This window comes from Ranitomeya variabilis, chromosome 4, assembly GCF_051348905.1.
Source record: "Ranitomeya variabilis isolate aRanVar5 chromosome 4, aRanVar5.hap1, whole genome shotgun sequence".
NCBI classification, from domain to species: Eukaryota; Metazoa; Chordata; class Amphibia; order Anura; family Dendrobatidae; genus Ranitomeya; species Ranitomeya variabilis.
In genome coordinates, this window is record NC_135235.1 from 604673041 (window position 1) to 604699108 (window position 26068).

The window sequence follows — 26068 nt, forward strand, 5'->3', positions numbered from 1 at the left end:
AATTTATCTAGTGGGGGAATTCATCTACTGGGAGAAATCAGGGGTGGAAAAGAGGAGATTTTGTGGTAAACTTCAACATCTACAGGGATTTAAGGCCATGTGTCTGTACAATATGGACATTTACTAGACTACTATAAATCTATGTATGTGACCTTCATGTCCTTCAAGCTATTATTATGATTCAATAGCTCAAAGGACTCACCATGATAAAGTCTGATCTTCCTTGACATGCACAGATGGAGGTCTAATGTTACATCCAAAATGGAAAACTTTACATTCCCCAATATCAGTACATACTTCACTTAAATACTTTGTGCTGCATCCATTATTCATTATATTGGGAGAGAGTTTTGGTTGAAACAGGAAGATAATGAGTAATGAGGAAAAACGAACCCTATCGAAGATGTAGAGACGAGGATAGATGATTGTGTAATTTTCTTCACATTAACAATATTACTTGTTTTCGTTCAATTTTATTTATTTTTTTATATAAAGGACAATAATTTTTCTGTTATATGCACGTCATCATTTTCTTACAAATAAAAAAACTCCTCCAAAATGGAGTATTCCTTGAAAAGTAGACTAAGGCTAAGGGTTTAATGGGTTTGCTTTACATTTCAGTAACACTGCCCCTCCTGTCCATGGTGGTGTATGGTATTGCAACTAGCACATATTGACATGAGTAATGCTGTTTTCGGGAGATAAAGTACTGCCATTTTTCAAATTTAATATAGCATTAGGTCTAGGCTCAGTTCACCTTGAATCCCCCTCCACCATTTTTTTCAGGTTTTCTTCATTCCTTTAGAGCAGTGTTTCCCAACTTGAGTTCTCAAGAGCCACCAACAGATCATGTCTTCAGGATTTTCTTTGTATTGTCCGTGATAATTCCTGTGCAATAGAAAGGGAGTCCTGAAAACATGACCTGTTGGTGGCTCTTGAGGACTGGAGTTGGGGAACGCTGCTTTAGAGAATAACATTTCATCAGCCACTCCCATATATTAAAGTGTTGTCCACTTGAAAACAAATATTTCATTCCATGTGAGTTAAATATAAATATATACAACTTACCAATACACTTGTGTTAAAAAATAAATTGCCCCCATCTGCAGATATCAGTACTGGTCCCGGAAGTTCTACCTCCATCTCCTGTTTGCCATGAAAGATAATTTTCTGTACTATCCTGGGACCAGTACTGTTTTGAAAGGGGCTGGTTGATTGGCTCATTTGAATAGCTAAGCCAGCTCCCCTTCTCTGTTTTGACCAATTCATAGGAGCAGCACTGTGGCTCAGTGGTTAGGACTGTTGCTTTGCAGCTCTGGAGTCCTGTGTTCACATCCTACCAAGGGGAACATCTGCACAGAGTTTGTATGTTCTCCTTGTGTTTCTGTGGGTTTCCTTCCAGACATATTGATATGAAATTTAGATTGTACCAATGGGGACAGGGATAAATAATGTCTGTAAGGTGCTGTAAATGATGGCGCTATCAAACTTAGCAATAAATACACAGAGAAGGGGTCTGGCTTACCTATTGAAATGAATCAGCCAACCAGCCCTTTTCACAAACAGAACTGGACATAATATGCTCTCTTGTGTCCAACACAAACTATGAGTAGAGCTGCTGTTGACCGGCACTGATATCTATAGATCGGGGCTCCTTTGTTAATACAAGTATATTATTATGTTGTATAAATTAATGTTAAAATATAATTTTATTTAAGTGGACAATCCCCATAAGGTATTGAAACAACATGATACTTTTATCACTAAAGCTTTCCCAGCGTGTAGATTTATAGTTTGCCCACCTTTCCAGCCAATATTTCATCCAAACTAATAATTTTATAAGTAGTCTTGATTATAAATCTTCGACAGTTTTATGTCTACAGCTACTTTGCAAAACCATGTGTGTCCATGGTAACGATCTACAATCGAGTTTGTTCTTGCAGTCATTTTGGCAGAGTTATGTTGTGTAACAACATTAGGGTCAAAATGCAGAAATGAGTATTGCAGCCTTCATTGTCCTACATACGGGAAATATGGCTCCGTAGGGTCACATTGTGTCTATGTGAGATTTGTGCTAGAACAAATCTGACTAATATCTTGACAAAATGTGCTTCTGTAAATCCAGGATCTTGGCAGATCACATAATAGGCAAGATTTGGACATTTGGGCCTCCATTATGTTGCTCCTGGGGTCGTTGTCGTCTTCTAGTAGCAGACACATGAGAGGATGAACATCATCAATCTCCTGCTACGTCCTTCTGTACAATGAAACTCCACCATCTCTGTTGATGTCTGATGAGGGACACATTTCCTCATACCACAGGAGCCACAAAACTTGAGTAGGAAGCGGCGGATACTGAGACAACCAGGGAACTCCAACCTTACCGGATGAGAAGCCTGCAGGACGGGGACACAAGGTGCTCCTGCCTGAAGGAAGAAGATGAGTTAGTATAGGTCAAGGACATGATAAAAAGAGAAAACTGCAAAACTGCGTGGAGAATATTCATGTAATGAGAGGACAAGTTCTCCACAGTCTTACAGACACCTGTCCTTTTCATAGGAGCAGTGGATATACGAATAATCCGGTTATAATCTGCCAGTGAAAGGATGAAGTCACACGTTCCTTCATAGTATGAAGTAACCTGACAGCTGCATAGTGTAGGAGGCCCACTGCACAGGATTAGGAGAATGTAAGGGTCAGTCAGACCATCTATAAATAATGAGGCCTGTTGTGTAGTGTGTACATTGTGCTGGTGTGACGACCCTTGTCGGCCAGACTCCCTACATTAGCTAATTGCATTTACTATACTATGTACAGCATGTATCTATCTAGATATTCGCCATTAGGTTAATGCCAATCAGACAAAACATTAGAAGTAAATTCAATACCGTTCAAGTGAACAACTTTGTGACCATGACGCGTGTCAACGATGGCATATACTAGGCAGCGAGTGAACAGTCAGTTCTTTAAGTTGATGTATTAGAAGCAGGAAAAATGGTCAAGTGTAAGGATCACAGTGACTTCACAAAGGGAACAAATTTTGATGGCTGAATGACTGCTTCATACCATCTGCAAAAAGACGATCTTGTGAGGTGTTCCTGGTATATGGAAAGTCTTGTGGAATACTCCTCGGTATATGGTCAGTCTAGTGGGGTGATCCCAATATATGACTGGACTTGGATGGGTGTTCCTGGTATATGGTGAGTTTTGTGTTGTGTTCCCAATATACAGCAGGTCTTGTGAGGTGTTCTCAGTATTCATCATGTCTTGTGGAATTTGGCAGGTCTTGGGTGTTCCCAGGATACAGGATTCAGTGTGTTATTAAGGGTGTTCACAGTTTACATCTGGATTTGTGTGGTTTCCCTCTATCCAGTGGGTCTTGTAGGGTGGTTCCAGTATATGTCAGGACTTGTGGGGTATTCCTGGTATATGGTAGGTTATGTGAAGATTTCCTGTTATAAATCACATGTTGTCAGGTGTTCTCAGTATGCAACTGTAAATACCCAACACAAGTAGTCAAAAAGAGGACATTCGGTGAACTGGGGACTGGGTTATGAGTGCCCAAGACCAAATAAAGCATAAGACGAAGGGTAGTCCTTATGGTTTGATCCCACAGAAGAGCTGATGTTGCAAAAATTACTGAGCTAGCTTTTACTGGCTATGGTAGAAAGGTGTCAAACACACAGAACATCTAAACTATTATAAAAAGGTATTAGAAGACACAGAGCATCACACCTAGCTATATGTAGGGCTGCTATCCATTGCTGAAAGTACCTAAATTAACATATGAGCATTAGCTCGGCCATTGAAGAAAGTGGCCTAGTTGGCAAACCATGTTTTTTGTTTTGTGTAGAAGGCCGGCTGTGTGTGAATCACCAACCTCGGGAAGACATGGCACCTGGATGCACTATGGCAAGAAGACAATCTGGGGGAGGCAGTGTGATACTCTGGAAAATGTTTTGCTCAAAACCTTGGTTATGTGGCTGTGACAAGTATCACCTAAATAAACATTCGACAAAGTACAAAGCCAAGTACTCCCCTTCATGGCAGCAGTATTCGGTAAAGGCAGTGCCTCTTACAAAAGCGTATCAGTCTTCTCGCACTGCAAAAAACTACTCAAGGATGGTGTGAGGAACTTAACAAAGAGTTCAAGGAGATAACTTGTTTCTAAATCCACAGATCTAAATACAATTGATCACTTGTGGGATGTGCTGGAAGAACAATTCCGATCTATAAAGGGCACACTAGACAACTTACAGGACTTACAGGACCTGCTGCCAACATCCCGAGGACACCTTCATTAACCTTCTGGAGTTCATGTCTCAAGGGATCACAGCCAATTTTGTGGCACCAAGGGTATTATAGGGTTACCTTATGTTTTAAAAATTACTGATGATTTGCAGTTTTCATCTTGAGACCATGTGTGAAATACTTGGCATCACATAGTTTGGGTGGGGATATGGCACATGGCCAAGGTCAGGGTCATTAACACTTACTGTGTCAACTGAGAGGTCTCCACAGGGTCTCACCATACACAGGCGGCTCTGGCTTTCCATTCTGCAGAATAGATTCTGGTTTGTCACTCTTAAAGAGATCCCAATGCCACAGTCAGCAGAACAAGATCCCCATTCTGTGCTCCACTCAGGACAGTTAGACTCCACCATGCCTGGCAACAATAACACATGTAATGAATATCCAACATATACTGCAATAATGTACAGAGATTAAAAATCTAACAGATCAATCAAACACTCTCTGTAATCTATAGCAAGACAAAGTCTGAAAAGCAGTCTAATATAAATCTTTCTACATAAAATTCCGATTAAATATCACTAAACTGCATCTACGGACTTTTGATCATATCAGAAATTCTTCTAGATCTACCTCTTTCATTATACACATCAAAGAGTATATACCATGCCTAGATCCGTGGGACTTCCAAACATTACATAAATCAAAAAAAAAAAACGGGAAGCTATATGCCATAAAATTATACGAAACTTTTTATTGATACAATATTAAAAGATTAAATGTTAAACCAGTTAGTAAGGGGACAGCAGTATGCAAAAAAACTGCAAAAAAGGTACACAAATTACAGGTGAATCATCACCTTTAAGAATGGAGCTGCTATTAGAATTAAAGTGAAGATTAAGTGTTTATAAATTTGTGGAGCAATGAAGCTTCCAAAAATCTTTTTTTATATATCATACATAGTGAAGTAGTCAAAATATAACAAGCCCCATAGCAGTGTTTGCAATATCCTTATATATATTGCATTGTCAATCCATATAATAGTAACTGCCTCCACGTGATTCAGCCACAAAAAAAGTATGAAAAAGTTTTCAATTAATGCCTAATTATGATGTATGCAGCAAAAAAATCGATAAGAAGGGGGCATGATAGTAAGGAACAGGGATAGGAAACCTTAAGGATGGAAGTAAAGATAATAAGTACTGTACCTTTAAATGACTGTGGCAACCCTGACACGCGTTTCGCGTTTAAGCTTTTTCCAAGGGAGTGTGCATTTTGCTGTCCCCATACTAACTGGTTTTACGTTTAATCTTTTAATATTGTATCAATAAAAAGTTTTGTGTAATTTTATGGCATATAGCTTCCCGTCTATTTTTTTGATTTATCTCTTTCATTATACCTATAGCATGTTCTGACCAGTAACACTACTGTCCTCTTATCTTGCTAAATCCAGTTGTACTATAAGTAATGAATCACCTTAACGAACAACAGAACGTAGGGCAGCAGAGCCAGAAAAGTTGCATCAAAAAAGGCGTTTTATTATACTTATTCAGTTCCAAATTTCAAATGCTATATACATTAATATCCCATGCAGCATCCAAGCAATTGCCCAAGCCAAAGGTTTTACCTGTCACCATATTCAAGGGCAAGCTTGCCCCAGAAGAAGCAGATAAGCGAAACTTAGGGTTAGATAATACTGTAGTTGGCGTGGCTGAGGAATTTCAATGTATTTTAAATGCCTTTTAAAATTTATCATGAGAGTATATTTAAAACCTTTTTTGAAAACAACTTTGTTTGGCTATGTAGGTCGATATCCATTTTTTCTTTAAGTGATTGGTTACCTGTTGCATAACAGAACTCAGCAAGATAAGATGACAGCACCATAACTGGATGGAACATACATTGATACTGCCAATATTACAAAAAAGGATAATTTGAGAGGATTCTTTACTTACTCAAAAGACTGTAAATGTGGCAAAGTGGTATTTAGTTAAATGTGCAGAGAATGTTTCCACTTACATCAGTCCCTCTCCCCAGGACAGAGGTGTCAAACTGCATTCCTCGAGGGCCGCCAACAGGTCATGTTTTCAGGATTTCCTTAGCATTCCACAAGGTGCTGGAATCATTCTGTGCAGGTGATTAAATTATCACCTGTGCAATACAAGGAAATCCTGAAAACATGACCTGTTGGCGGTCCTCGAGGAATGCAGTTTAACACCTCTGCCCCAGGAGTTAACAATCTAATTTCCACGTATCAGACATGTACTATGGTCAGATTGATATGAAATCAAAGTATTCTAACTGGATGCTTTTAAATTGACAAAAAAAATTTGAGTACCCAGAGGAAACCCACAAGAGCCCAGAATCCGCAAATATTTTGTTTGGGTGGATCTGAACCCAGGACCCCAACCAATGCTACGGAGACTCACTTCGCATTATGCGCTCATAATGTCACCACGGCTGTGAATCTCCACCTTGCACAATAGGAGAGTACAATTACCTATTATAACATGATTATGGTGACCGCTCCCTTCAGCACCAGATGGGAAGTGATAATGATCTGAAGAGCTCAGTGTGCAGTTGTGTCTTGTCATACCAGTTAGGTTATTTCATAGATTTGTCAATGACGTTCCGTTTACTAGTAAAAGCTAAACTGTGAGTTTAGTGATACTAATTAAAAACTAAAATTGACCTTAAATGTTTCCTTTGAAGTGACTTCCTGTGAACCGTCCCTTAAAAATCCAGGATATTATGTGTCATTCTTTACACTCAACATATAATACACCAGTCCCCCTCCTACTTTTGACATCAAGCATACAGCCATGGGGTAGCACTGACATGGATGTATATTTTGGTCACATGATCTCAAGTGAGAGGCTTAGCCCGGGTGCAGGAGATCCGCAGTAAATACGTTCCTTGAGAAGATAGCCTTAACACCTTACAGTATCCTTGCCATCTTTCCCAGCAATTGATGGGTGATTTAATCAGCCATCACACTCCTCTAACAGCCGCAGGTGGATCCAAGATCCACTCTCAGCTGTTAACGAGTTAAATCCCGCTCTTAATCACTGGCAGCGCATTTAAAACATGACGGCCGCAAATGTGTCACAAACCTTACCCCTCGGCAGCCCTGTCAACTTATTGTTGGGTGCTGATGGATTGTTAGGACTGCTAGGGTTCTGCACTAAATCGCCATACCTGTCATCACGATGCTTCTGTGAACGATGGTTCCTGGCCAGCGTTCATAGGAGATCGTGACTTCTGCTATACGTAGTAGTGTTGAAGCCTTGTTATGTATAGCTCAGGTAATCAGATGATTGCTGCTTCAAGTCTCCTAAGGGGACTATTAAATAGTTGTGGTCAGAGAAGGGAAGAGGTGAGTTATCTAGGTAGGAGATTGAACAGAGCCAGACAAAGACCAGGTCAAGGGCGTTACTGTCTTGGCTTGTCTCAGAGGTTGAGAGTTGTGAGAGGCCAAGAGAAGTGGTTAGAGATAGAAGCTAGGATGCAGATGGGGAGGTGGGATGCTTATGGGGATGTTGAAGTCTCCCAGGATAAAGGTTGGTAAATCTGAGCCATGCAAGTAAATGGTCAAGGAACTGTGTGGGTGAGCCTGGGGGACGGTATATGACCGCTACTCTGAGGGAGAGGGGATGGAAAAGCCTGATGGTGTGGACCTCAAAAGAAGGGAATGAGAGTGATGGAACTGGGGGATGACATGGAAAGTGCAGGAACAGGAGTATGCTGACTTCACCACCAAGTCTATTTACAGGTCTTGGGAATGGGTAGAAGCAGTAGTTCATACACCGGAATCTGGATGCTTGAAGTCTCTTCGGCAGAGCCCTTGCAAAGTTCTGAGGCCTGTGTTGCGGTCCTTAAGTCCTGGGCAACAGATTCTATTCCCTTTGGGGGTCTGGCAATACCCATGTCAAACGAGGGTCTCCGTCACCTCCCTACACCCCTCCCTCCTAAAACATGGTCGTCCTTGACCATCAGGACCTAAAAGCAACACAGTCCTTTAAATTTACAGTCCATAAAAGAGTCCTTCATAGTGGCCCGATGACCCTTTAACACTAGTGAGCCCCATTCAGGCTCGGCAACTCTCTCCTTTCAGCGAACCACGGGCCCTTAAATGGTGGTGGGCTGTGTTTTAAGAGAGGGCTAGTCCAAGGGTAAAATGGGGCACAGTGTTGTGAATTTGCTTTTTGCTCCCTCTAGTGGTTACTAGTTTTTTGACTCTGGTTTTTCTGTCATTCCTTTTATCCGCACCTGGGTCGTTAGTTAGGGGTGTTGCTATATAAGCTCCCTGGACCTTCAGTTCAATGCCTGGCAACGTAGTTATCAGAGCTAGTCTGCTGTGCTCTTGTCTACTGATCCTGGTTCCAGTTATATCAGCTAAGTCTGCCTTTTGCTTTTTGCTATTTGTTTTGGTTTTGTATTTTTGTCCAGCTTGTTCCAAATCTATATCCTGACCTTTGCTGGAAGCTCTAGGGGGGCTGGTGTTCTCCCCCCGGACCGTTAGACGGTTCGGGGGTTCTTGAATTTCCAGTGTGGATTTTGATAGGGTTTTTGTTGACCATATAAGTTACCTTTCTTTATTCTGCTATCAGTAAGCGGGCCTCTCTGTGCTAAACCTGGTTCATTTCTGTGTTTGTCATTTCCTCTTACCTCACCGTCATTATTTGTGGGGGGCTTCTATCCAGCTTTGTCCCCTTCTCTGGAGGCAAGAAAGGTCTTTGTTTTCCTCTACTAGGGGTAGCTAGATTCTCCGGCTGGCGCGTGTCATCTAGAATCAACGTAGGAATGATCCCCGGCTACTTCTAGTGTTGGCGTTAGGAGTAGATATATGGTCAACCCAGTTACCACTGCCCTATGAGCTGGATTTTTGTATTCTGCAGTCTTCCACGTTCCTCTGAGACCCTCGCCATTGGGGTCATAACAGTTTGCCAGGCCAGTATTAAATGTTTAATGCATTGCAGAAGAGGGATTATAAGAAAGAAGATTCTGAGTTTTTTTTTTTTTTTTTTCTTCTTCCCCTTTACCTCAGAGTGGCTATGCTTGCTGCAGACATGAATGTCCAGACCTTGATTACAAGTGTGGACCAGCTGGCTACTCGTGTGCAGGGCATACAAGACTATGTTATCAGAAATCCTAGGTCAGAACCTAAAATACCGATTCCTGAACTGTTTTCCGGAGACAGGTTTAAGTTTAGGAATTTCGTGAATAATTGTAAATTGTTTTTGTCCCTGAGACCCTGTTCATCTGGAGATTCTGCTCAGCAAGTAAAAATTGTTATTTCGTTCTTACGGGGCGACCCTCAGGATTGGGCTTTTTCGCTGGCGCCAGGAGATCCGGCATTGGCTGATCTTGATGCGTTTTTTCTGGCGCTCGGTTTACTTTATGAGGAACCCAATCTTGAGATTCAGGCAGAAAAGGCCTTGCTGGCTATGTCTCAGGGGCAGGACGAGGCTGAAGTGTATTGCCAAAAATTTCGGAAATGGTCCGTGCTGACACATTGGAACGAGTGTGCACTGGCCGCTAATTTTAGAAATGGCCTTTCTGAAGCCATTAAGAATGTTATGGTGGGTTTTCCCATTCCCACAGGTCTGAATGATACTATGGCACTGGCTATTCAAATTGACCGGCGGTTGCGGGAGCGCAAGACCGCAAATTCCCTCATGGTGTTGTCTGAACAGACACCTGATTCGGTGCAATGTGATAGAAAAACCGCAAATTCCCTCATGGTGTTGTCTGAACAGACACCTGATTTAATGCAATGTGATAGAATCCTGACTAGAAATGAGCGGAAAATTCATAGACGCCGGAATGGCTTGTGCTACTACTGTGGTGATTCTACACATGTTATCTCAGCATGCTCTAAACGTATAGCTAAGGTTGTTAGTCCTGTCACCGTTGGTAATTTGCAACCTAAATTTATTCTGTCTGTAACTTTGATTTGCTCATTGTCATCTTATCCTGTCATGGCGTTTGTGGATTCAGGTGCTGCCCTGAGTCTCATGGATCTCTCATTTGCTAAGCGCTGTGGTTTTACTCTTGAACCATTAGAAAATCCTATTCCTCTTAGGGGTATTGATGCTACACCATTGGCAGCAAATAAACCGCAGTATTGGACACAGGTTACCATGTGCATGACTCCTGAACACCGCGAGGTGATACGTTTCCTGGTTTTACATAAAATGCATGATTTGGTTGTTTTGGGGCTGCCATGGTTACAGACCCATAATCCAGTCCTGGACTGGAAGGCTATGTCAGTCTCAAGTTGGGGCTGTCGTGGTATTCATGGGGATTCCCTGCCTGTGTCTATTGCTTCTTCTACGCCTTCGGAAGTTCCGGAGTATTTGTCTGATTATCAGGATGTCTTCAGTGAGTCTGAGTCCAGTGCACTGCCTCCTCATAGGGACTGTGACTGTGCTATAGATTTGATCCCAGGCAGTAAATTTCCTAAGGGAAGACTGTTTAATCTGTCGGTACCTGAACATACCGCTATGCGTTCATATATCAAGGAGTCTCTGGAGAAAGGACATATTCGTCCGTCTTCTTCCCCTCTTGGTGCGGGATTCTTTTTTGTGGCAAAAAAGGACGGATCTTTGAGACCTTGTATTGATTATCGGCTTTTAAATAAGATCACTGTCAAATTTCAGTATCCTTTACCGCTGTTGTCTGACTTGTTTGCCCGGATTAAGGGTGCCAAGTGGTTCACCAAGATAGACCTTCGTGGTGCGTACAACCTTGTGCGCATTAAGCAAGGTGATGAATGGAAAACCGCATTCAATACGCCCGAAGGTCATTTTGAGTACTTGGTGATGCCTTTTGGGCTCTCCAATGCGCCTTCAGTTTTTCAGTCCTTTATGCATGACATTTTCCGGAAGTATCTGGATAAATTTTTGATTGTTTATCTGGATGATATTTTGGTTTTTTCTGATGATTGGGATTCGCATGTGGAGCAGGTCAGGTTGGTCTTTAAAATTTTGCGTGAAAATTCTTTGTTTGTCAAGGGCTCAAAGTGTCTCTTTGGTGTACAGAAGGTTCCCTTTTTGGGGTTCATTTTTTCCCCTTCTGCTGTGGAGATGGACCCAGTCAAGGTCCGAGCTATTCTTGATTGGACTCAGCCCTCGTCAGTTAAGAGTCTTCAGAAGTTCTTGGGCTTCGCTAACTTCTACCGTCGTTTTATCGCTAATTTTTCTAGCATTGTGAAACCTTTGACGGATATGACCAAGAAGGGCTCCGATGTAGCTAACTGGGCTCCTGCTGCCGTGGAGGCTTTCCAGGAGTTGAAACGCCGGTTTACTTCGGCGCCTGTTTTGTGCCAGCCTGACGTCTCACTTCCCTTTCAGGTTGAGGTGGATGCTTCGGAGATTGGGGCAGGGGCCGTTTTGTCGCAGAGAGGCCCTGGTTGCTCTGTTATGAAACCTTGTGCCTTTTTCTCTAGGAAGTTTTCGCCTGCCGAGCGAAATTATGATGTGGGCAATCGGGAGTTGTTGGCCATGAAATGGGCATTTGAGGAGTGGCGTCATTGGCTCGAGGGTGCCAAGCATCGTGTGGTGGTCTTGACTGATCACAAAAATCTGATGTATCTCGAGTCTGCTAAACGCCTTAATCCAAGACAGGCCCGCTGGTCATTGTTTTTCTCCCGCTTTGATTTTGTTGTCTCGTATTTACCTGGTTCAAAGAATGTGAAGGCCGATGCTCTTTCTAGGAGCTTTGTGCCTGATGCTCCTGGAGTCGCTGATCCTGTTGGTATTCTTAAAGATGGAGTTATCTTGTCAGCTATTTCTCCGGATCTGCGACGTGTGTTGCAGAGATTTCAGGCTGATAGGCCTGAGTCTTGTCCACCTGACAGACTGTTTGTCCCGGATAAGTGGACCAGCAGAGTCATTTCCGAGGTTCATTCCTCGGTGTTGGCAGGTCACCCGGGAATTTTTGGCACCAGAGATCTGGTGGCCAGGTCCTTTTGGTGGCCTTCCTTGTCAAGGGATGTGCGGTCATTTGTGCAGTCCTGTGGGACTTGTGCTCGAGCTAAGCCTTGCTGTTCTCGTGCCAGCGGTTTGCTCTTGCCCTTGCCTGTCCCGAAGAGACCTTGGACACATATCTCCATGGATTTCATTTCTGATCTTCCGCTATCTCAGGGCATGTCCGTTATCTGGGTGATATGTGATCGCTTCTCCAAGATGGTCCATTTGGTTCCTTTGCCTAAGCTGCCTTCCTCTTCCGATCTGGTTCCTGTGTTTTTCCAGAACGTGGTTCGATTGCACGGCATCCCTGAGAATATTGTGTCAGACAGAGGATCCCAGTTCGTTTCCAGGTTCTGGCGATCCTTTTGTAGTAGGATGGGCATTGATTTGTCGTTTTCGTCTGCTTTCCATCCTCAGACTAATGGACAGACGGAGCGAACCAATCAGACTTTGGAGGCTTATTTGAGGTGTTTTGTCTCTGCTGATCAGGACGATTGGGTGACATTCTTGCCGTTGGCTGAGTTTGCCCTTAATAATCGGGCTAGTTCCGCCACCTTGGTTTCACCTTTTTTCTGCAACTCTGGTTTCCATCCTCGCTTTTCTTCGGGTCATGTGGAGCCTTCTGACTGTCCTGGGGTGGATTCTGTGGTGGATAGGTTGCAGCAGATCTGGAATCATGTGGTGGACAACTTGAAGTTGTCACAGGAGAAGGCTCAGCGCTTTGCCAACCGCCGCCGCGGTGTGGGTCCCCGACTACGCGTTGGGGATTTGGTATGGCTTTCTTCCCGCTTTGTTCCTATGAAGGTCTCCTCTCCCAAATTTAAACCTCGTTTTATTGGGCCTTACAAGATATTGGAAATCCTTAATCCTGTATCTTTTCGTCTGGATCTTCCTGTGTCGTTTGCTATTCACAATGTATTTCATAGGTCCTTGTTGCGGCGGTACATTGTGCCTGTAGTTCCTTCTGCTGAGCCTCCTGCTCCGGTGTTGGTTGAGGGCGAGTTGGAGTACGTGGTGGAGAAGATCTTGGATTCTCGCCTCTCCAGGCGGAGGCTTCAGTACCTGGTCAAGTGGAAGGGCTATGGTCAGGAGGATAATTCCTGGGTGGTCGCCTCTGATGTTCATGCGGCCGATTTAGTTCATGCCTTTCATGCCGCTCATCCTGATCGCCCTGGTGGTCGTGGTGAGGGTTCGGTGACCCCTCACTAAGGGGGGGGTACTGTTGTGAATTTGCTTTTTGCTCCCTCTAGTGGTTACTAGTTTTTTGACTCTGGTTTTTCTGTCATTCCTTTTATCCGCACCTGGGTCGTTAGTTAGGGGTGTTGCTATATAAGCTCCCTGGACCTTCAGTTCAATGCCTGGCAACGTAGTTATCAGAGCTAGTCTGCTGTGCTCTTGTCTACTGATCCTGGTTCCAGTTATATCAGCTAAGTCTGCCTTTTGCTTTTTGCTATTTGTTTTGGTTTTGTATTTTTGTCCAGCTTGTTCCAAATCTATATCCTGACCTTTGCTGGAAGCTCTAGGGGGGCTGGTGTTCTCCCCCCGGACCGTTAGACGGTTCGGGGGTTCTTGAATTTCCAGTGTGGATTTTGATAGGGTTTTTGTTGACCATATAAGTTACCTTTCTTTATTCTGCTATCAGTAAGCGGGCCTCTCTGTGCTAAACCTGGTTCATTTCTGTGTTTGTCATTTCCTCTTACCTCACCGTCATTATTTGTGGGGGGCTTCTATCCAGCTTTGGGGTCCCCTTCTCTGGAGGCAAGAAAGGTCTTTGTTTTCCTCTACTAGGGGTAGCTAGATTCTCCGGCTGGCGCGTGTCATCTAGAATCAACGTAGGAATGATCCCCGGCTACTTCTAGTGTTGGCGTTAGGAGTAGATATATGGTCAACCCAGTTACCACTGCCCTATGAGCTGGATTTTTGTATTCTGCAGTCTTCCACGTTCCTCTGAGACCCTCGCCATTGGGGTCATAACAGCACAGTCCAGGGACACACAGTTCAAATCTGTAGCAGCCGCACCCAAAGTCCACCATAAGTAACCCCTGTGGGGTTTTGGTCCCATGATCCAGCAAGGGGAGCACCAACGGGTGCAAACAAACTGGGAAGAGGGGAAAACGAATAACCATGGTCCACATTTTGGGACCACATTGAGAGCCATAGTCCTTCGGCGCCATACTGGGCTCCGTGCGCCGGGTTATGTACGCCATTCTTTCTGGGGGGGTTTCGTGATTGACCTAGGCTGCTGTGCACACATACAGCAGCCCTGCCCTGCCCTAGGCTTTGTTTGATTGTGCACCTGTGTCCAAGCCTGTCTCACCCTTTATCTGTGGTGTTGGTTAGGCAGTGTGGAGGTTGTACCTGATATGTCTATGTCCAGACCTGGTCAACCTTTATCTGTGCTGCCCTCTCTGGTGCCATGGGAGTGATTCAGAAATGCTTCAGGTACAGCTTGCATTTAATGTGGTCTTGCTTTTTAGAGGCCGTAATGGCACAGCGAATATAAAAAACGTAGAGTAGGACTGCCCCATTATGAGAATGCCGTGAAGTGGCGGGGTGGCTCAAAGAATTGATCAATTGTTTGCTAAATGTCTAATTTTTGAAACTCAGTTAGAAATCAATATGAGCATGTGCACTTTATGTTTTGCATTCTGACCATAAGCAGCGCTGGCTTCTCCCCCTTTTTACTTTGATATTGGTTTGTGGTTGACCACCACTGTTGCCGTGCGCGCTGGGTTATGTACGCCATTCTTTCTGGGGTTTTTTCGTGATTGACCTAGGCTGCTGGACACACACAGCAGCCCTGCCCTGCCCTAGGCTTTGTTTGATTGTGCACCTGTGTCCAAGCCTGTCTCACCCTTTATCCATGGTGCTGGTTAGGCAGTGTGGAGGTTGTACCTGAAATGTCTATGTCCAGACCTGGTCAACCTTTATCTGTGCTGCCCTCTCTGGTGTCATGGGAGTGATTCAGAAATGCTTCAGGTACAGCTTGCATTTATTGTGGTCTTGCTTTTTAGAGACCGTAATGGCACTGTGAATATAAAAAACGTAGAGTAGGACTGCCCCATTATGAGAATGCCGTGAAGTGGCGGGGTGGCTCAAAGAATTGATCAATTGTTTGCTAAATGTCTCATTTTTGAAACTCAGTTAGAAATCAATATATGCATGTGCACTCTATGTTTAGCGTTCTGACCACAAGCAGCGCTGGCTTCTCCCCCTTTTTTACTCCTTGCCCCTGCAGAGATGCAGAACAGTCCCTGGCATTTCCTTTTTGGGTGCAATAGGCACCAAATTCAGTTCCAAGAGGGCCACTTTAGTCCACACGTGGCCGCTGATTCGTGTAATGGGCAGCATGTGGGCCCTGGACTACAATGTAGGTGTGGGACGAGGACCCGCTAGAGGAGGAGTCCCCACTGTTTCTCCGACTCTGCATCCCCTCCAGCGGTGGTCATGTAGTGCCCCCACTGCCGCAGGGTCGAGGGTTACCCGGTACCGGGCCTCTGAGTCTCAGTCCTGGGGTTGTCACGGTGGCTAGGCCCGGTCCGTGACCCTGCTGAGGGGCGCCCAATGAAAGCTGTGGGTGGTGATGATGTAGTGGTGCGGTGCAGGTCGCAGTAAATAACGAGGACACCAGGTTGCAGTCTCTTTACCTCTTTACTGAAGGCCTCAGGATCCTCAGTCCGGAATATGGTTAACCGGGCTGTGGGAGTCCGGCCGGTCCGATGGCACCTCCAGAGTTCCCTTTGCAGGTGGAAATCTGTGCCTACCTTCTAGCGCTTGTGTGTTGTGGTCCTCCCCTGCTGTGCTTACGGGATAGTCCCCACAACTGTTGTGTCTGTTTCTGAAGTTCCCTCACAACTCGATTATGATGTTCTGCTTCGTCCCCCAGATGATATGGCTAGGACGCACCCGTATGACGGGTAGGCTTGGAGCTCTTCCGGGACCCTAGTGTCGCCCCTCTCCTGTTGTTGCCCCCTATGTCTTCTTAGGTGATTTGAGTGAGACAGCCCGCCTATAACTGACTGTCCTGCCGTAGGTTTGAAGTAAGGCCTGGAGCTCAATACTTCCTCGGCGTTCCGGCCACCGGCTACGCGCCTCAGTAGGATGTTGCCTCGTCTTACAGCACGACTCCTACTGGTGTTTCTCCTTGTTGCGTCAATCTCGTTTCTCACTCAGCACAATAAACCTCGCTTCTTGTCCTTTCTTGGGGTACCGCCGCAATGAAGTGCAGGCGCGGTCCCGTAACGTTCTCTCTGTTCGCTAGGCCTCTGTCAGGATCCCACCCCTGACAGGGACCCCCCTGAATCTTCCCCTGCAACAACCTCTGCCACAGGATTTTGCCTGGTTCCAACCCAGTCAGCTTCTGACTAACTTCCTACCTAACCCCCAGTTTTACCAGATTGTGAGGAGTGGCCTAATACATAGCACCCTTAGCTCCCCCTGGAGGCCAGACTGTGAAGTGTATTGGTGTCTGTGATACCTTGTCAGGTGAACTCCTTCAGTGCCATCAGACGTACCATAGCCCCCCTTAGCGGCGGAGCATCAGTACTGCAACAACCAGGACTCTGGGGCGCTGCAGTCCCACAGCTCCTGGAGCCTCCGGCCCCACTGACACATTGGTGGCCGCCTTGCCGCACTGAGGTGCCACTCCTTCCTGCACCTTTGTAGAAACTGCGGCGATGGCAACATACACAAGAGTAAATGTTACCTTTATGTAAAACTGTAAATATATATATTTCTATGTTTTGCTAATACACAATGATGAGCATAGGGAAAATGTAGTACCTTTTCGGCCCACTAGATGGGGCCCATGACACCGTATTATAATAAGTGGTGTAACTAGTTAACTATAGGAGGGGATAGCTGGGTGATAAGGCAGAAACAGCTTCTTATCTAGACCAGAGAGGCTAGGGAGCCCAGACAACTCGGGTGGGCTTTGAGCCCGAGCTATTCAGCAGCCCCGTAACGTTAAAGTAAAGGACCCAGCCATCCAGGGCTCAGTGAACAGAAGTGCAGCTGAATTGGTATAGGGTAGGTACAACAGTGGTGAAGCAGAAGTAACAGTGGGTCCACAGCAGTTTGGGGGCGCAGGTCGCTCAATATGTGGCAAGTCATCACATGGGCTGATGCCCTAAGATCCAATGCAAAACGGACGAGGGAATCCCCAAGTGCAGAGAATCTGGACAGGGAGGACGCTGCGCTACCGTAAGAAGTGGTACGACCAAGGCACGTACTGAAGGACCAAGGAAAGAGTGCAGGGAAAGTGGAAAGCGTGAGCCGTAAGGAACCCTATGCAAATGCTGTATCTGTTAACGATGTGCTGTGCAAAGAAGAAAGTAAAGTTTTATGTTTTAAGTAGCAACTGGACTGTGTCTCTATTTGCACCCAAATGATCGGAAGGGACCGTAGGCAATGGAGAGAAGGCCCAGATGGTGCAAAGAGTAATGAGGCAAGTACATTGATCATGGGACGTTATCTGCATGTGACAGGAAACCAGAGCGTGCAAGACCTGCTAATCTCAGCCACAGCTATGGCCCTGGCCCTCCCTCACAGGAGTACAAAGTGTGGGTTACCTGTCTCCTGCCTTGACTAACTGCCACAAATGTTCACAAAGGAGGACTACAATATTAATGTTAGATTCTTGTCATCAGTCTGGTCAAATTGTTAATGTATTCACAATTATTTTTCAATTACCTAGTTCCACCCTGTTAAGGAGCTTGGGCTGTTGGGGTCCATTACATATCCACTCATGGCAGCACTTCCCTGGGACATTCACTCTGATAGGAAAGGGGCATGTTGGGCTCGGAAGCCTGATGTCCTCACTGCACAGAGGGATACAGGTTACACCACCATCCACACATGTGCACTGGACTTTACAGCTGGGCTGAAATGTTTCTCCATCTTCATAGACTTTTCCATCAACGTTGCAGCTGTCATCCTCGTTATCTGGGGGAGAGTCCATGTCATGAATATCAGTAGATATTAGTTTGTGAATGTCATGCTTGATCCTTTGAAGAACACAACATAAATGTAAAAATAAAATCTATATCTTGTCCAGTATCATTATGTTGTCGAATTGACTACTGATATGGAAATATGCGCTTTGTGATAATGTAACTAGAGATAGAGGTGGGCACTGTAAACATCTTCTGGTTTCTCTAAACAGCTTCTTAATTGCCTTAAAGGTAACTTGTCATGTCTCAAAACTCTATTAACCTGCAGATATAGGGTTACTCTGCAAGTTAATAGTGTTCTAAATCTGTGTGTTGCCACTGTACTGAAAGCCCAGCTACTGGGAGGAAATTACCTTGTCCCAGCCTTCTTTGGCTTTCAGTCACAGAGACGTGGCTTTAGTCACTGCTCAGTACACAGTGAGCGGTGGCTGTAACCACATCCAGACACTGACTGACAGCCTGCTCAGCACTGATGTACTGCAAAGTCGGCTGTCAGTCAGTGCTGGGGTGTAGTTATGGTCACCATTCACTATGTACTGAGTAGTGACTGAAGCTGGACTGGCCGTGCCTGTACGACTGAAAGCCGGTGACTGCGAAGAGTAATAAAGTTAATTTTCTCCCAGTAGTCATGGTTTCAGTACGACTTTAGAACAATATCAAATTTCAGATTAACCCTATATCTGCAGATTAATACTGTTTTTTTACATGACAAGCTTCCTTTAAGAACAATTTTCATGAATCAACAATCAAATTTTGTTCCTGAAAATGAACATGACAACAATCAGCTTCTGAATGAAGAAAAATGTAATTAATCAGCTGATCGTATTCTTTATCCCGGCCTAAAAATCATCGTTGTTGGCTACCTTTGTAAACAGTTCATGTGCTGCTGATAACATTATGCTGTATGGCAGTGTTCCCCAACTTCTGTCCTCAAAAGTCACCAACAGATCATGTTTTCAGGATTTCCTTAGTATTGCAGAGGTGATGAAATTCTTACCTGTCAGGTGATGAAATTATTACCTGGGTAATACTAAGGAAATCCTGAAAACACCTATTGGTGGCTCTGGAGACACGGAGTTAGGGAACACTGCTGTATGGGGACAGTACGATTTTCCCCCATACAGTTTTTGTCAGCCAGTAAACCATTGCTGATCAACTTTTAGATATTTTTTTTCATGCTGGTTAAAGGAAGCCAGTCATCAGGATTTCACCTTCCCTCCAAACTCTTTATATCCATGTGAAGCTTTCAAAGACAAGTCCAGCAATACCATTACATGGCCAGTCCGATCTTCTGTTGCTGAGGATTGCGGCTGAAACATTTTTGAAGATCTGAAGCTTCTGTCACTCCAGCTCTATTCCGTGCCAAGTGCCGACACCTGCTTGATTGACAACTCCTTTGCCTGAAGTCACACAGCATAGAGGCAGTGAGTGAAGCAGGAGGAGATGGCACTGGGTGGTTAATAGAGCTGGAGTGACAGAAGTTTTAAATCTACCATAGTCCTTCAGCATCATATGCATATAAATTCAAATGCTGATTTCTCAGTAATGGAGGAATGGACTGGTCGTGTAAAGGTATTGCTGGACTTGTCTTTCAAAAAGCTACATGAGCCTATAAATAGTTTGGGGGTAAAATTGGCCTTTAGTCCTGATTTCTAGTTCCAGAATAGGCAAGTGCAGAATATGATATTTGTAGGATCAGGGCTAGTACAATAGTCTTTGGGGGTGAAATATCAATTTTTTTGAATACACTAGTGTCAGGACTATCATAGGGTTACTTGTTATCTACCATTTGGCAAAAATTGTGTCAATTGTCCCAAATTTATCGGAATGAAGTCAGTTCATAACATACTGTAAGTGGTGCCACTCTCTAGGCACTTTTGTCTTCCTTAATGGCTGATACAATTCTACCCGCTAATATTGGTGTAAATCTTTGATAAATGTGAATTTTATCATCCTTTAGCCTTCCTATTTCTAGACACTTTCCAAAGCTGGGGCCAAAAAACCTGCGTTGAAATAAATTAGATTGAGTGTCTCCATGTGGCAATTTAGAAATGAATGCTAGTACGTTTTGGACACTTCCTCCAGTGTTTTTTTCATATAATCCTACTCCAGGGTACAAAACAAACCAAAAAAGCTTGGCTCATAATAAGGCATACCAACAACTGGTTAACCTAGGGAAATCAGCATAGACAAGTACAGTTTGGACAACAACTAACAAGCAATGCTGACTGTAGGGTTCTGTGTGGGTGGCATCTTACAGTTACAGGTTCCTCCTCTTCCGTCGATGCTTGTAGAATAATCGCATGTCAGTTCCTGCCTCTGATCGCACAGATTAATCTGGTCACAAGGTTCTCCAATACGCCGTGCACAGATCTTGCAGCACCCACAGCCGTCTACAATTAGGGATGAGCCAGGAGGACATTGGGCTGGTATCCAGGGGCAGGAACATGGGAGTCTGCATATATGTGAGCAAATCTGAAATTAAATAAAATATAAAGCAAAATTAGTGTATTAAATTTTCCTCCATAACACAACAGATCATAGATTGCATGTAGGTCAACCCTGAATTCTAACTCTTACACCCGGCTCCATCTTCTCATACCATCTACATCAGTATCTCACACTTATGAGGATCACCCTGTTGTCGGTTAAGTGACATTGGGGAGTCAGTTATCACAGAAGTGATTATATTGTGCACAGGTCTTTCTATAAGAGATGAGCAATTTAATTTGTACTGACCTGGTCTGGCATCCAGTCTAGTCTCCATTGTATACCTGACATCCACGGCCCAACATCCTATGTGCCTCTTATTAGGATCTTGATGTCATGACTTCGCATAATATCTGATGGCAGCCAGGATTCAAAGTCATGCTTGTCAGTCGTAGTGAAGACTGACTGCCATATTGAGCAAGATTGGATGCCAGACCAGGTTAGCACTAATCAAATTACTCATCTCTATTTCTATGGTTGCGTCAATCTCAGGTTTAACAAAATTGTTATGGACTATGACTAATGGTGAGGCCCATGCCTCACTATGATTTTTGCTGTTGGGAGCCAGTTGCAAAAATTTGAGAAGTGCTGGCCTAGATGATCACATTGAGTCTCTATGGTATTAAGCAGGCCATACGCTTTAGGTTGTTGTCATCCAACAGATATTCCTTCTGATCTTCCTATTCATTCTTGGCCAAGTTTCTTTGTGTTCTCCATAGCAAGAGGGGAATAAGTCGCTGTTATACACATCTGGTTTAGGATTACCACCCTAACAAAAGGATTTGATATGTTGAACTACGATATGGTTAACATTTACTTCTCTCAACATATGAGAAGGACAGGGTTAGGACACCCCTATGAACATTAGATGGTTAGCAGGTCCTTCATAAATTGACGAGTTTGGCAGAATCTAATGTATATGTGCAGATTAGCTGGAAAAAGGCAGAGGTGGTTAAGCTAACCCAAACTCGCAACAATCCAACCATAATAACTAAATAGACTAACGCCAATCCAACCAGCTATTGCCAATAGACCAAAGCCCCTTACACACTTAGATGGCTATCAGCCAGATGTTGTTTTGGCTGATCATTGACTAGCATTTATCTTCCCTTACCTCTCCCATACAGAAGAGCGCTCACTCGCTGGTGGTTTGTTTCTAGAAAACAAAAATGTCAGATCTTTCTGTTCCCTGACATCATCTATTGGGGTTGCAGTCAGAAGGCTCCCATACACATTAGACTGTTAGCCAAACTCGTCACTTTCAGTGAGTTTGGCCAACTTTAGTCTAATGTATATGGGGGCATTTAAGTTGTCCATATGGAGCGCCTGCTAGTACCGAGGGGTACTCGGTAACGGGCCGCTTCTGTTCTTAAAGGGGTGGTCATGGTGGCAATGACCCGGTTCGTGGCCCTGGGCGTCCAGTAAAAGGGAGTTAATAGAGATGGGAATAAAGTCTAATGTAATAGTATTTGTGACGCCACCTGTGGTGCTCGGCCAGGGATGGCCGACGCTGCTTAAAGGGGTTCACTGGAGATGATGGTATTGCAGCCTAGATGGTACAGCTCCCCACAGGTAGAGCTTAGTCCCCAGGGCTCCCAATGTAGTTAGAAAGGATGATAGATGGTGACGTGCAAGAAAGAATTGGAGGACACAAGGTTGCCGTCTCTTTATCTTTTACTGATGCAGTTCAGGTACAGGTTACAGGTGGTCATTGGAATCCGGGCAGCCTGGAAGCGATTCGGAATCCCCCTAGCCAGGTGGGGTTGGAAGCCTTCCTTTCTGCGCTGTGTTCTAAGTTCCTTGCTGCCTGAGGCTTCGTATAAGGTCCTCTCTTTCTCTCTCTGTCCTTTTAGGTGGCTATTACTTGCATGGCAGGCAACTCGAGCCCCCTCTATCGTGGTGACTCCGGACTCTATCTGCTGCTGTGCCTTCGGATATAGTGGTGGCCAGGAGACTTGGAATCTCCTGCCCGCCAGTTTCTGCTGTGGGGCATACAGTTACCCCCACAACCTCAGAATTCCAGCCTCCGTTTTTTTGCGCTTGATCCTGGAGGGAGTCCACTCGCAGTTCCCCTCCAGTTTCTCTCTCTTTTCTCCTTTGCTCCTTCTCCCCTCACTGTCTCTTACAGACTGTCTGACTCTCCTGCCAGAAGCTGCAGAACCTCATGTCTGCACGGCTCACAGACTGACTACTGACTCCTCCTCCAGCCAGAATATATGGGGAAGCTACCCTCAAACCAAGTCTAGAGCTCCCCCTTCTGGCCTGGAGTCAGAACAGTGTTGTGCGTACGTGTTACCTGTTATAGGGATTCTTGTCGCTTCCAGGCAAGGCATCACCCTCCCTGTAAGGAAGGCAATACCACTGTAACAACCGAATTCCTGGAGTGTTACACATACACATAAGATAAGTACGGTTCGGGATACATTTGAACAATCACATATTGAATTATTTGTGTGGCTGGTCTGACCAAAGACAGGTCAGGACATCTGAATTTTACTAGAAATACCTTATATTTTTATTTTCAGCTGAGAACAGCTCAAAAATCCAATCTGACAGACAACATTTTTGTCAGATAGTTGCCATTACTTGTGTAAAACTTGTGTTAGCCATTACTGTTTGTATCCTATAGGCAGCATTACCCAAACCAGACACACCCCAACCGGATATACTGTACCTCAACCCAATAAAGACTAACTTCAAACGTACCAGTCTAACTCTAATGAAATAAGTCCAAACCTATAATGCAGAACATGTAAGAAATGCAGAGGACACAGCAAATGACTGGACTGATATGTTGGCATGCTGTATTCTTCATTGAATGTAAGTCCAGGTGATCTTACCTGAGACAGCGTGCAGGCCAGAAGCACCAACGTTCCCCTGCAGCCTGGTATCATCCCAGCAGGCTGTGTCTGCTGTGTGGACAGTCCGGCACTGGTGTGTAGGGCTGCAGAGCTGGGATGTTACTCACAGGCAGCAGTACAAACACCAGTCCCTTGGACTTTTGACAAGATTTTCTTTTTTTTTTTTTTTAAATGTCTCTCATTTCAGCTCATGTTTTTAACTCACCTTAAATCAAAAAATCTGACAAAAAGAAAACAGATGAGCTACAAGGAAAGTCGCAGTTGCACATGTTGACAGCTTTGTTCGTTATCCAGGGAAATCTTCTGATGATGACAATGGTATAAGACATATGGCAGAAAAGTGACCACTCAGTCGTCATAAAATGATCCATGTCCAAAGTTCAAACACCTTATGCTATAGAACCAGGTATTCCATTTACTAATTCTGACAACTAGAGATGGGACAATTGATTCGCAGGACTCCAGTCCATCGGCCAGGTCAGTATTCTGTGTCCACTGGACGGGATACCTGTGAATAGATGGTCTGGTGTGAAGCTGTATGTGTGCGTCATGCTACAATGATGATGCTATGTCAGACTGGCTCATCGAAAGAGCCAGGAATGCTGAGAGGTAAGGAGATTCTCATTAGTGATAGGCAGTCCGGCTCTATTTGGTGATCTGGCTCACTTAGCTCCTCTCACCAAAAAGAGCTGTTTTGGATCGCAACTGAATCCCTATTAAAATCAGAAATGAATCCTTATTAAATATGGTGGACACACATTTAAAATGCAATTAACGCAGCCAAAACCTTGATCACCTGCCGTTACAACCCTGCCTACTCTCAGACAATCGATCAAACCCATGGATTGGAGGTGTTTGGTTTGGTTGGGTGAGGTTTCGTCAAGTGAACACCATCATTAAAGACTTTAGTGGCTCTCACTGGGGTGCCGCCTCCTATTGTTCTGGCCAAGGAGCCAGATCTTTGTCTCGAATCGGTCGCAAATGATCTTTCACTAATTCTCAGGGCTTGCATCCAGGGGTCACAGATTACTGAGCTGGCCGATGTACCGGAGTCCTGCTTATCGATTCTACAATCTTTACAGACAACCAGCCTCTATATCATATCTGAATGGTTGTCACAACCTCGCCCCATTAATAACATCACTACTGAATAAAATATAATGGTGATATAATTACTTTATGAACAGACATTAGATCCACACACCTTATATTAAATGAGCTACTACTGCTACTGACAACCATCCTCCATATCATGTCTGAGAGGATGTCACAACCCCACTTTGGTCTTTACTGCGAGGATCATTTACATTTCTTCCTCTTCTACATTCCGGAATGTTGTTTTGGATGTGGAGAATGTAGAATAATTCAGAAGGTGTCGGGGCTGCGTCTGGCTGTTTTCAGTAATGAGCGGGTCGCTCAGTAGTTCCAATGACTGTAAGATTTACATGTAGTTGCCAATGTTCAGGCTGCAGCCGGTGGGGGACACGAGGGGATTCTGCTCATTACAGAGGCTTCCAACTTTTCCTAGACCATAGAGCAGACTAAAAGTGGTGGATGGTATGAAACACTCACCGACTAATAATTTCCACTTTTTAAAGCCAAAGATTTTAAGACAAGAAAAAAAAGGAAAAAAAAACTGAAAAACATTCCTCTCTGCCAGAAAAGTTCATGTTTTCTTGCACAATGTGTTAGGATTTCAGCAAGAAGAATGCAGAAAAACACGAGGCGGGCTGTAACACGAGAACCCACTGGCTTTTCATTCACTTCCAAATACTACTCCTGATATGTAACATTTCTGAGAACTGTGCCCCCCCCCCCCTTTATATTGGGGTAACTTTTAGTGAGTATCCTGTACAGTGACACCCTGGGCTGTCTGCAAAATGTATGCTTGGGTGGGAGGATCTCTTGCCCATGAGTAGAGGTCCATTCATAGCCTAAAGGCACATAACAGAACTACGTTTTGTACACAGATCTGATAACAGGACTGTTCTTAATACATAGATCTGATAACAGAAACACATTATTACTACACAGATCTAACTGGGCTGCTCTTAGTACCCAGATTCAACATCAGAACTGCTTTTAATACATAGATGTGATTGCAGAACTATGCTTACTACATAGATCTGATAACAGAACTGCACTTACTACAAAAATCCGATAACAGAACATTGCTTACTAAATAAAACAGATAACAAAACTAAGCTTATTATATCCGACAACTGAGCAAACTACATAGATCCAATAACAAAACTGTGCTCACAACATAGAACCGATAACAAAACTGCTTACTACATAGATCTGACAAATAAACTGGGCTTACTATATATACAGGTGCATCTCACAAAATTAGAATATCATCAAAAAGTTAATTTAATTCAGTTCTTCAATACAAAAAGTGAAACTCATATATTAGTCATTATAAACAGTGATCTATTTCAAATTTTTATTTCTGTTAATGTTGATGATTATGGTTTACAGCCAATGAAAACCCAAAAGTCATAATCTCAGTAAATTATAATACTTTATAACACCAGCATGA

General features: G+C 44.1%; 1 protein-coding gene across 1 annotated transcript; it reads right to left on the reverse strand.

The window, feature by feature from the left end:
- Positions 1 to 487: 487 nt before the first annotated feature.
- Positions 488 to 23667, reverse strand: LOC143769232 (CCN family member 5-like). Its single transcript, XM_077257770.1, has 5 exons — positions 23506 to 23667; positions 20434 to 20650; positions 17916 to 18167; positions 4497 to 4666; positions 488 to 2426 (listed from the first exon to the last, which is right to left on the reverse strand). The coding sequence occupies exons 1-5, from the start codon at positions 23557 to 23559 to the stop codon at positions 2205 to 2207; spliced, it is 915 nt and encodes a 304-aa protein (XP_077113885.1). The 5' UTR covers positions 23560 to 23667; the 3' UTR covers positions 488 to 2204.
- Between the last annotated feature and the right edge of the window lie 2401 nt (positions 23668 to 26068).

What these genes read in the sequence shown, in the direction of transcription:
- LOC143769232 (XM_077257770.1), bottom strand. Translation starts at nt 23,559, where the DNA reads ATGATACCAGGCTGCAGGGGAACGTTGGTGCTTCTGGCCTGCACGCTG. An exon ending in AAGAGGAGGAACCTGTAACT is followed by an intron (nt 18,168 to 20,433) that starts GTAAGATGCCAC and finishes ACTCTCCCCCAG; the next exon opens with ATAACGAGGATGACAGCTGC. An exon ending in GAGACCTCTCAGTTGACACA is followed by an intron (nt 2,427 to 4,496) that starts GTAAGTGTTAAT and finishes TTCTTCCTTCAG; the next exon opens with GCAGGAGCACCTTGTGTCCC.